This window comes from Pygocentrus nattereri, chromosome 28 (assembly GCF_015220715.1).
Source record: "Pygocentrus nattereri isolate fPygNat1 chromosome 28, fPygNat1.pri, whole genome shotgun sequence".
NCBI classification, from domain to species: Eukaryota; Metazoa; Chordata; class Actinopteri; order Characiformes; family Serrasalmidae; genus Pygocentrus; species Pygocentrus nattereri.
The window spans coordinates 14,832,361-14,843,750 of NC_051238.1; the positions used below are offsets into that span (position 1 = coordinate 14,832,361).

The 11,390-nt window shown below is 39.8% G+C and overlaps 2 protein-coding genes across 2 annotated transcripts; both read left to right on the top strand.

Moving 5' to 3' along the window:
• Positions 1 to 622: 622 nt before the first annotated feature.
• Positions 623 to 8,674, top strand: LOC108425083 (CMRF35-like molecule 5). Its single transcript, XM_017693476.2, has 6 exons — positions 623 to 739; positions 1,052 to 1,390; positions 4,748 to 4,837; positions 5,130 to 5,194; positions 5,400 to 5,498; positions 7,860 to 8,674. The coding sequence occupies exons 1-6, from the start codon at positions 703 to 705 to the stop codon at positions 8,010 to 8,012; spliced, it is 783 nt and encodes a 260-aa protein (XP_017548965.1). The 5' UTR covers positions 623 to 702; the 3' UTR covers positions 8,013 to 8,674.
• Positions 8,675 to 9,728: 1,054 nt separating this feature from the next.
• Positions 9,729 to 11,241, top strand: LOC119262650. Its single transcript, XM_037535633.1, has 3 exons — positions 9,729 to 9,845; positions 9,990 to 11,037; positions 11,231 to 11,241. The coding sequence occupies exons 2-3, from the start codon at positions 10,209 to 10,211 to the stop codon at positions 11,239 to 11,241; spliced, it is 840 nt and encodes a 279-aa protein (XP_037391530.1). The 5' UTR covers positions 9,729 to 9,845; positions 9,990 to 10,208.
• The last annotated feature ends 149 nt before the right edge of the window (positions 11,242 to 11,390 follow it).

Genomic DNA, 11,390 nt, shown 5'->3' on the forward strand with positions numbered 1-11,390 from the left:
GTTGGTGACCACTGTCTTAAACCCAAAAGGCCCATACTTGGGCACACAACACAATTTTTTCTGTCTAAAGAACTTTCCTAATCTCATAACTAGAAGTTACCATGATGTATAGAAGTTAGTGAATAAAAAATCTTAACATTTATCAAAATACAATTTCAATTCCACATGTTATTCTGGCAGAACCTGCACTGTGTTTAGCATTAGTTTTGTGGTATAACAAACAAATCAGGTGGGGTATCTGTCTGTTTAGTTATTTATCAGTTTAATCTGAGAAATGCAATAAAAGTGCAATATCCTGTCCTATGCTCTTTATTCTGTGTCTTCAATGTGCTGAAGGCTTCCATTATATTAAAATGCTGTTAATTTTTGAACAAATGCTAACATCAAAACATGAGATGTGTGTTCAGTCAGAGTGTGAAAGTGTTGTTCTATCAGAGGCTGGATAGTGTTGTTCTATCAGAGTCAGAGGTCATACTTCTGCGCATCAATGTTTTCTTCCTTTAAAGCGCTTCTTCGTCATGCTTATCATAAGGAAGAGAGTTTGAAGTGATCAGTAGCATTTATCTCTCAGAGCTCCTCTGCTGAGTCCTACACCAGCACAAGACAGTCGAGTGCAGAAACAGTCTGAGAAGAGTTATACGCTGTGCTGAGTTCTGGCCTTTTAAGAAATTCTTAAAGAAGGTCAGTGATATATGGAGTAGAATGCAAACCCTTCTGAGGATTCTGTCACTGTTTCAGGGTAAATTATATCTGTTCTTCATCGCACTTGGTTTATTAATGTCATTATTAGCATCATTGTTTATAATATTGGTGGAATATTCACTGCCAGGTAAGATTTATTAAGAAGAAACTTGATCTATGAATTAACCTTCAGTAAATACAGAGAAAACACCTTTTCAGACAAATAAATGTTAAAGATTATGTACATGTTTAACTGCTAAAACACTCTTATTTATTGTCTTTAATACTAACTACTTATGTTTTGAACACTTTTATTGTTGCTATTATTTGGACTTTGCAGATTTTAAATGCATCTGTGTTATTTTTCTAGTTCTGGTCTGTGTGGAGATGAAGAACCAGTCTGGAAATGTTTTGACTGTAACAGAAGGAGGCCGTGTGGAAATCTACTGTAATTATCCAGATGGATATAAATATGTGATCCACTACTTCTGCCATCATCCATGTGGTTATTCTGATGTTTTGATTAAAACTGAGAGAGCTGATAAAGTCACCTCTAAAGGCAGATACTCTGTACTAAACACTGCGTCTGCACGGAGCTTTTCTGTCACCATCAGAAACCTCAGATCAGGAGACTCTGGGGTTTATTACTGTGGTGTGGATCAATGGGGAAAAGATACACTCAGTGAAGTAGTGGTTACTGTCAGGAAAGGTAAGCATGAATATAACACACACACACACACATACACATTTTCTAAGCCGCATCTCCCTCAGGGTCGCGGGATGAATATAACCTATTCCTAAATAACCTATTTAAACTTATTTTAACACACACACATCGCTGCTGTCAGAAGAAAACCTCGCATCTCCAGTTTTGCCGTTTTTCAGTTTTTGACATAATTTGAAAATGTTGTTCTTTACATTGTATGTAAGTTTCATGATGACTGGACCAAAAAATGGCTCAAAATTACTTATTATATGGTTCCACTGACTTATATTATTTTCCTTTTCCAGTAAAGTTATCATTTTGGAGATACAAAGTTTTCTTCTGACAACAGTGATACATACAACAGAGTACATCCCTCATATTTCTGCAAATATTTTATGATACCTTTTCATGGAACAACACTATAGAAATGAAACTTGGATATAACTTAAAGTAGTCAGTGTACAGCTTGTATAGCAGTATAGATTTACTGTCCTCTGAAAATAACTCAACACATAGCTATTAATGTCTAAATAGCTGGCAACATAAGTGAGAACACCTCACAGTGAACGCGTCCAAATTGTGCTCAAAGTGTCAATATTTTGTGTGACCACCATTATTATCTAGCACTGTCTTAACCCTCTTGGGCATGGAATTCACCAGAGCTGCACAGGTTGCTACTGGAATCCTCTTCCACTCCTCCATGATGACATCACAGAGTTGGTGGATGTTAAGACATCTTGTGCTCCTCCACCTTCCCCTTGAAGGTGTCCTACAGGTGCTCAATTGGGTTTAGGTCTGGAGACATTCTTGGCCAGTCCATCACCTTTACCTTCAGTTTCCTCCGCAAGGCAGGTGTCATCTTGGAGGTGTCTTTTGAGTCGTTATCGTGTTGGAAAACCACCATGCGGTGAAGTTTCCAGAGGGGATCATGCTCTGTTTCAGAATGTCACAGTACATGTTGAAATTCATGTTTCCCTCAATGAACTGCAGCTTCCCAGTGCCATCAGCACTCATGCAGCCCCAGAGCATGTGCAGATGATACCACCACCATGCTTGACTGTAGGCAAGAGACAGTTGTCTTGGTACTCCTCACCAGGGCACAACCACACATGCTGGACATCATCTGAGCCAAACAAGTTTATCTTGCTCTCATCAGATCACAGGACATGGTTCTAGTAATCCATGTTCATGGACTGCTTGTCTTCAGCAAACTGTTGCAGGCTTTCTTGTGCATCAGCTTCACCAGAGGCTTCCTTCTCGGATGACAGCCATGCAGACCGAGTTGATGCATTGTGCAGCATATGATCTGAGCACTGACAGGCTGACCTCCATCTTCTTCAACCTCTGCAGTCATGCTGGCAGCACTCATGTATCTATTTTTTGAAGCCAACCTCTGCATATGACCTAGGCCATCTTTGTGGAGAGCAGCAATTCTATTTCTCACATCCTTTGTCATGAGGTGCCATGTTAAATATCCAGCAGCCAGTATGAGCGAATTGTACCCAAAACATCAAATTTAACAGACCTGCTCCCCATTCACACATGGAACCTTGTAACTCTAACAAGTCACATGACACCAGGAAGGGACAACAACACAATTGGGCACAAGTTGGACATGTTCACTGTGAGGTGTTCTCACTTGTGTTGCCAGCTATTTAGACGTTAATGGATGTGTGTTGAGTTAATTTCAGAGGACAGTAAATCTATACTGCTATACAAGCTGTACACTTACTACTTTAAGTTATATCCAAATTTCATTTTTATATTTACATTTTATAATGTTGTCCCATAATATATATATATATATATATATATATGATGCATTATCTATGTACATATACACTGCTCAAAAAATAAAGGGAACCCTCAAATAACACATCCTAGATCTGAATGAATGAAATATTCTCATTGAATACTTTGTTCTTGTTGAATGTGCTGACAACAAAATCACACAAAAATCATCACTGGAAATCAAATTTATTAAACAATAGAGGCCTGGATTTGGAGTCACACACAAAATTAAAGTGGAACAACACACTACAGGCTGATCCAACTTTGATGTGATGTCCTTAAAACAAGTCAAAATGAGGCTCAGTATTGTGCGTGGCCTCCACGTGCCTGTATGACCTCCCTACAACGCCTGGGCATGCTCCTGATGAGGTGGCGGATGGTCTCCTGAGGGATCTCCTCCCAGACCTGGACTAAAGCATCCACCAACTCCTGGACGGTCTGTGGCGCAACGTGGCGTTGGTGGATGGACCGAGACACGATGTCCCAGATGTGCTCAATCGGATTCAGGTCTGGGGAACGGTACCTAATGGCAGTCAGGCTACCTCTGGCGAGCACATGTAGGGCTATGCGGCCCTCCAAAGAAATGCCACCCCACACCATTACTGACCCACTGCCAAACCGGTCATGCTGAAGGATGTTGAACCTGCTTTCATCTGTGAAGAGCACAGGGCGCCAGTGGTGAATTTGCCAATCCTGGTGTTCTCTGGCAAATGCCAAGCGTCCTGCATGGTGTTGGGCTGTGAGCACAACCCCCATCTGTGGACGTCGGGCCCTCATACCATCCTCATGGAGTCGGTTTCTAACCGTTTGTGCAGACACATGCACATTTGTGGCCTGCTGGATGTCATTCTGCAGGGCTCTGGCAGTGCTCCTCCTGTTCCTCCTTGCACAAAGGCGGAGGTAGCGGTCCTGCTGCTGGGTTGTTGCCCTCCTACGGCCTCCTGCACGTCTCCTGGTGTACTGGCCTGTCTCCTGGTAGTGCCTCCAGCCTCTTGACACTACGCTGACAGACACAGCAAACCTTCTTGCCACAGCTCGCATTGATGTGCCATCCTGGATGAGTTGCACTACCTGAGCCACTTGTGTGGGTTGTAGAGTCCGTCTCATGCTACCACGAGTGTGAAAGCACCACCAACATTCAAAAGTGACCAAAACATCAGCCAGAAAGCAGAAAGATACTGAGAAGTGGTCTGTGGTCTTCACCTGCAGAACCGCTCCTTTATTGAGTGTGTCTTGCTAATCGCCAATAATTTCCACCTGCTGTCTATTCCATTTGCACAACAGCAGTGAAATTGATTGTCAATCAGTGTTGTTTCCTAAGTGGACAGTTTGATTTCACAGAAGTTTGATTTACTTGGAGTTATATTGTTTTGTTTAAGTGTTCCCTTTATTTTTTTGAGCAGTGTATATATAATTTGATATAATTTCATATGTAATGTGAATCACCTGAAGCTCAGGATGACCTTAATTTGAAAGATCTTGTTAAACTCTGAATTGAGTTACATAATGTCTTAGTATGTACTATACTATATCTGTGTATATATGGTTCTGCTGGTTGATTTTCTGCAGTTACTCCTAAGCCCACTGCTGCTCCACTGTCTACTCTGCAAACCATCACAGACCCATCCAGTGTCTCCACACTCACAAAGATTACTGCAGGTAATGCAAAGTGGGTCCTCATTTTTAATGATCCATCCAGAAATCTCCTAAAGTTGTTAACTACTTAGCAGCATCAGTAAATATCAGATTAAATGTTCTGTTTTTATAGTCACTCAGAACATTTTCGTGTACTCCACTTTCGAAGATCACATACAGATACACATGAGCATGCTAATAAAGAAATACTGAATCAATATATGTTGAAGCAGAACAATCAGTATATATAGTTTTTTAATTGCAGAATTACATTTTTTCTTTACAAAAGAGAAGTGTACTCATTTATATCTTTCAGATTTTCCAGCAAATATGAACAAACAGCATCCACAACACAGCCCATACATCCTTCAGTCCTGCAAGGTAAATAATTGATGTTGACCTTTCCTTGTATTTAAGTTGCATCATTATCATAATGAGCTTTATTATGAAAGTAAAAAAGAAATAAAATGTTAATAACAGTATCACTGTGCTGATAACTTTCATACATTGTAGCTGTTTAAAATGTCCATTTGTAAAACAAAATTTGCAAAGCACGCTTTCAGTAATTCTTTTTCTTTTCCTTTAGAGCTTCCTGTTTATGGACGGGTGCTTGGTGTGTTCCTGTGCTGTGCGCTTGTGGCTTTTGTGGTTCTCTACAGAAGGCCATCCATTGCACACTCAACATGTAAGCCCATTTAAAGACTGTTTAGAAATATAAATGCAATTTAAACTGTCATTTATTTTTGCACAGTTCAGAATATTAGAAAGTCCAGTTATGATTACTTGAAAAAAAAATTACTGGTTACTGATTATTTCTTAAAAAAAATCTGCAACCTACCAAATCACTACAATCACATGAATGATTTCCTAGCTGAGGAAGCCTTTTATTCACTATTAATCTATCAGACATGGCAGAGCACTGCTGTCTGATTCATTTTCTATGCTGTGTGGAAAACTTTTCACACCAACTCAATTTTTAATGTCAAATGATGTCAACATTATTTCCAAAATATTACATTGAAAAGAACTGTGGATGAAAGTGAAAATTACCACAAAAACTGTCAGTTAAATCAATTATGTACAGTGGTGCTTGACCTAAATATGACCTAAAACATCATAAGATTTTCACACAAGTCCTAAAAGTACATAAAGAGAACCCAGTTAAACAAATGACACAAAAATATTATACTTGGTCATTTGTTTATTGAGGAAAATTATCCAAAATGACATATTTGTGAGTGGCAAAAGTATGTGAACCTGTAGGATTAGCAGTTAATTTGAAGGTAAAATTAGAGTCAGGTGTTTTCAATCAATGGGATGACAATCAGGGGTGAGTGGGCACCCTGTTTTGTTTGAAGAACAGGGATCTATCAAAGTTTGCTCTTCACAACACATGTCTATGGAAATGTATCATGGCCCGAACAAAGGAGATTTCTGAAGACCTCAGAAAAAGTTGTTGATGCTCATCAGGCTGGAAAATGTTACAAAACCATCTCTTTAGAGTTTGGACTCCACCAATCCACAGTCAGACAGATTGTGTACAAATGGAGGAAATTCAAGACCATTGTCTCCCTCCCCAGGAGTGGTCGACCAACAAAGATCACTCCAAGAACAAGGCGTGTAATAGTCGGCAAGGTCACAAAGGACCCCAGGGTAACTTCTAAGCAACTGAAGGCCTCTCTCACATTGGCTAATGTTAATGTTCATGAGTCCACCATCAGCAGAACACTGAACAACAATGGTGTGCATGGCAAGGATGCAAGGAGAAAGCCACTGCTCTCCAAAAAGAGCATTGCTGCTCGTCTGCAGTTTGCTAAAGCTCACGTGGACAAGCCAGAAGACTATTGGAAGAATGTTTTGTGGACAGATGAGACCAGAATAGAACTTTTTGATTTAAATGAAAAGCGTTATGGAAGGAAACCACTGCATTCCTGCATAAGAACCTTATCCCATTTGTGAAACGTGGTGGTCATAGTATCATGGTTTGGGCCTGTTTTGCTGCATCTGGGCCAGGACGGCTTGCCATCATTGATGGAATAATGAATTTTGAATTATATCAGAGAATTCTAAAGGAAAATGTCAGGACATCTGTCGACGAACTGAATCTCGAGGGAAGGTGGGTCATGCAGCAAGACAACGACCCAAGTCGTTCTACCAAAGAATGGTTAAAGAAGAATAAAGTTAATGTTTTGGAATGGCCAAGTCAAAGTCCTGACCTTAATCCCATCAAAATGTTGTGGAAGGACTTGAAGCGAGCAGTTAATGTGAGGAAACCCACCAGAATCCCAGAGTTGAAGCTGTTCTGTATAGAGGAATGGGCTAAAATTCCTCCAAGCCGGTGTGCAGGACTGATCAACAGTTACTGGAAACGTTTAGTTGCAGTTATCGCTGCATGGGGGCAAAGGTTCACATACTTTTACTACTCACAAATATGTAATATCAGATCATTCTCAATAAACAAATGACCAAGTATAATATTTTTGTGTCATTTGTTTAACTGGGTTCTCTTTATCTACTTTTAGGACTTGTGTGAAAATCTGGTTAGATCTGGTTAAAATTTATGCAGAAATTCTAAAGGGTTCACAAACTTTCAAGCACCACTGTATGTTAACCCCTGTAACGGGGTGCGAGGAGGCAGATGCATATGCGGAGATAAGTGAGATTTATTAAGGGCAAATCAAAGCAGTACTCTAATACAGGTACTTTTTGCATCTTGACAGATGGCAGCGGCACCAATGAACTGATGATGAAATTAAAACTTTGATTTTATCAAAGGGAAAAACACTGCAGTGATATTAAACAGTAAAAGAATACAAACGGCCTGCTGACAACATTTCCATTATGTTTGCTAGTGTCTCTGCAGTCTTATGCTATAAAACACAGTACAGTGCTGTGAAGTCAGTCTGCATTTTCCAAAAGTGCTTTTATAAACTTGACGTAGAGAGTTTTATTCTTTCAGACAGAGCTGATGACAAGTATTTTATTTAATGACTCTACAAAGATCTCTCTCTCTCTCTCTCTCTCTCTCTCTCTCTCTCTCAAGTAGGAGGCTTGCCATGTTTATTATGAGATGTTGGCTGTGTACAGTTTAGCTGGCCCAGCTAACATGGAGGACCCATCAGGAACCTGCAGCATCATTCACTACACACGCTCAACAGAGGAGGACTGCTCTACATATTCTCCAGTAGCTCCTCACTGAAATGGCAAAGAGCCTGTCTCATTCAGCATATTAACCGATTAACAAGCCACTCATGCTGGGTAAAGTTAGAAGAGGAAAAATATTAAAAATGTGGGGTCTTCAGGACTTAAATATTAGGCATAAAGCTAAATAGATAGTAGATTTTTATATTTGTAGCTGATATTTGCCCAACCTTCAAAACACTTTAATTCTTAGAAACCGACCTCCATGCCACATATACACAAATCTTTAGTTTCTGAAGCTGCTGTTAAAATTTTGGCTTGTGTCCCTCTACCTAGCACTTCAGTATGCAAGTATGACTGTCTACTGCTAGTTTTTGAACTCTGTATATATACTTGAACTAATATATATTGTGATAAACAAATCAAAAACATAAAATGCTTGTCAGAGAGACATTCACACCTGTATTAGAATTTAACAGAGAGGGGCTCAACAGCGTGACCCTCCGTATTGCCACAGTACATTCACCATGACTGAAAGCGCACTGTGCTTTCAATACAGGAGAGATAGAACAGAAACAAAGTTGACTGTTAGAGAAAAGGAAGCCACACTGTGCATTATTTGCTTCAATCTCAGTGTGTTACCCTGACTGATGTGGGTTTGTTTAGGCAGAGGGCAAGATAAGAAAAAGGAACTCTAGTGCACATGATGCTTTCACACATAGAAGCAATACATTTTTTTTGTGTGTTAACAGTATATGATGTTAATATTTTATTAAAGTAGTTGTTTACATCTTTGTCTAGCTTCAGTGTTTACTGAAAATGCCTTATTATTTTAAGGACAGAGACTCCTGAAAATGAAGAAATGTTAAAAAATAAACATTTCTACATTTATTTTGTATATATCTAAAGAATAAAAGAAAAAAGTGTGGAGGTGATGTTTTATCAGAGTGTGGAGGTGATGTTTTATCAGAGTGTGTAGGTCATGTTTTATCAGAGTGTGGTGGTGATGTTTTATCAGAGTGTGGTGGTGATGTTTTATCAGAGTGTGTAGGTCATGTTTTATCAGAGTGTGGTGGTGATGTTTTATCAGAGTGTGGAGGTGATGTTTTATCACAGTGTGGCAGTGATGTTTTATCAGAGTGTGGAGGTGTTGTTTTATCAGAGTGTGGAGGTGATGTTTTATCAGAGTGTGGTGGTGATGTTTTATCAGAGTGTGGTGGTGATGTTTTATCAGAGTGTGGAGGTGATGTTTTATCAGAGTGTGGTGGTGTTGTTTTATCAGAGTGTGGAGGTGATGTTTTATCAGAGTGTGGAGGTGATGTTTTATCAGAGTGTGGTGGTGATGTTTTATCACAGTGTGTAGGTCATGTTTTATCAGAGTGTGGTGGTGATGTTTTATCACAGTGTGGCAGTGATGTTTTATCAGAGTGTGGAGGTGTTGTTTTATCAGAGTGTGGAGGTGTTGTTTTATCAGAGTGTGGAGGTGATGTTTTATCAGAGTGTGGTGGTGATGTTTTATCAGAGTGTGGTGGTGATGTTTTATCAGAGTGTGGAGGTGATGTTTTATCAGAGTGTGGTGGTGATGTTTTATCACAGTGTGTAGGTCATGTTTTATCAGAGTGTGGTGGTGATGTTTTATCACAGTGTGGCAGTGATGTTTTATCAGAGTGTGGAGGTGTTGTTTTATCAGAGTGTGGAGGTGATGTTTTATCAGAGTGTGGTGGTGATGTTTTATCAGAGTGTGGTGGTGTTGTTTTATCAGAGTGTGGAGGTGATGTTTTATCAGAGTGTGGTGGTGATGTTTTATCAGAGTGTGGAGGTGATGTTTTATCAGAGTGTGGTGGTGATGTTTTATCACAGTGTGTAGGTCATGTTTTATCAGAGTGTGGTGGTGATGTTTTATCACAGTGTGGCAGTGATGTTTTATCAGAGTGTGGAGGTGTTGTTTTATCAGAGTGTGGAGGTGATGTTTTATCAGAGTGTGGTGGTGATGTTTTATCAGAGTGTGGTGGTGTTGTTTTATCAGAGTGTGGAGGTGATGTTTTATCACAGTGTGGCAGTGATGTTTTATCAGAGTGTGGAGGTGATGTTTTATCAGAGTGTGGTGGTGATGTTTTATCAGAGTGTGGTGGTGATGTTTTATCAGAGTGTGGAGGTGATGTTTTATCAGAGTGTGGTGGTGATGTTTTATCAGAGTGTGGAGGTGATGTTTTATCAGAGTGTGGTGGTGATGTTTTATCACAGTGTGTAGGTCATGTTTTATCAGAGTGTGGAGGTGATGTTTTATCAGAGTGTGGAGATGATGTTTTATCACAGTGTGGCAGTGATGTTTTATCTGAGTGTGGAGATGATGTTTTATCACAGTGTGGCAGTGATGTTTTATCAGAGTGTGGCGGTGATGTTTTATCAGAGTGTGGTGGTGATGTTTTATCAGAGTGTGGAGATGATGTTTTATCAGAGTGTGGAGATGATGTTTTATCACAGTGTGGTGGTGATGTTTTATCAGAGTGTGGTGGTGTTGTTTTATCAGAGTGTGGAGATGATGTTTTATCAGAGTGTGGAAGTGATGTTTTATCAGAGTGTGGAGGTGTTGTTTTATCAGAGTGTGGAGGTGATGTTTTATCAGAGTGTGGAGGTGATGTTTTATCACAGTGTGGAGGTGATGTTTTATCACAGTGTGGTGGTGTTGTTTTATCAGAGTGTGGTGGTGATGTTTTATCAGAGTGTGGAGGTGATGTTTTATCAGAGTGTGGTGGTGATGTTTTATCAGAGTGTGGAGATGATGTTTTATCAGAGTGTGGAGATGATGTTTTATCACAGTGTGGTGGTGATGTTTTATCAGAGTGTGGTGGTGTTGTTTTATCAGAGTGTGGAGATGATGTTTTATCAGAGTGTGGAAGTGATGTTTTATCAGAGTGTGGAGGTGTTGTTTTATCAGAGTGTGGAGGTGATGTTTTATCAGAGTGTGGAGGTGATGTTTTATCACAGTGTGGTGGTGTTGTTTTATCAGAGTGTGGTGGTGATGTTTTATCAGAGTGTGGAGGTGATGTTTTATCAGAGTGTGGTGGTGATGTTTTATCAGAGTGTGGAGATGATGTTTTATCAGAGTGTGGAGGTGATGTTTTATCAGAGTGTGGTGGTGATGTTTTATCAGAGTGTGGAGATGATGTTTTATCAGAGTGTGGTGGTGTTGTTTTATCAGAGTGTGGTGGTGTTGTTTTATCAGAGTGTGGAGGTGATGTTTTATCTGAGTGTGGAGATGATGTTTTATCACAGTGTGGCAGTGATGTTTTATCAGAGTGTGGAGGTGATGTTTTATCAGAGTGTGGAGGTGATGTTTTATCAGAGTGTGGTGGTGATGTTTTATCTGAGTGTGGAGATGATGTTTTATCAGAGTGTGGAGATGATGTTTTATCAGAGTGTGGAGGTGATGTTT

Coding starts and splice junctions, on each gene's coding strand:
- LOC119262650 (XM_037535633.1), top strand. CDS start 10,209: ATGTTTTATCAGAGTGTGGAGGTGATGTTTTATCAGAGTGTGGAGATG.
- LOC108425083 (XM_017693476.2), top strand. CDS start 703: ATGCAAACCCTTCTGAGGATTCTGTCACTGTTTCAGG. Junction 740..1,051: donor GATTCTGTCACTGTTTCAGG/GTAAATTATATC, acceptor TTATTTTTCTAG/TTCTGGTCTGTGTGGAGATG. Junction 5,499..7,859: donor ATCCATTGCACACTCAACAT/GTAAGCCCATTT, acceptor TCTCTCAAGTAG/GAGGCTTGCCATGTTTATTA.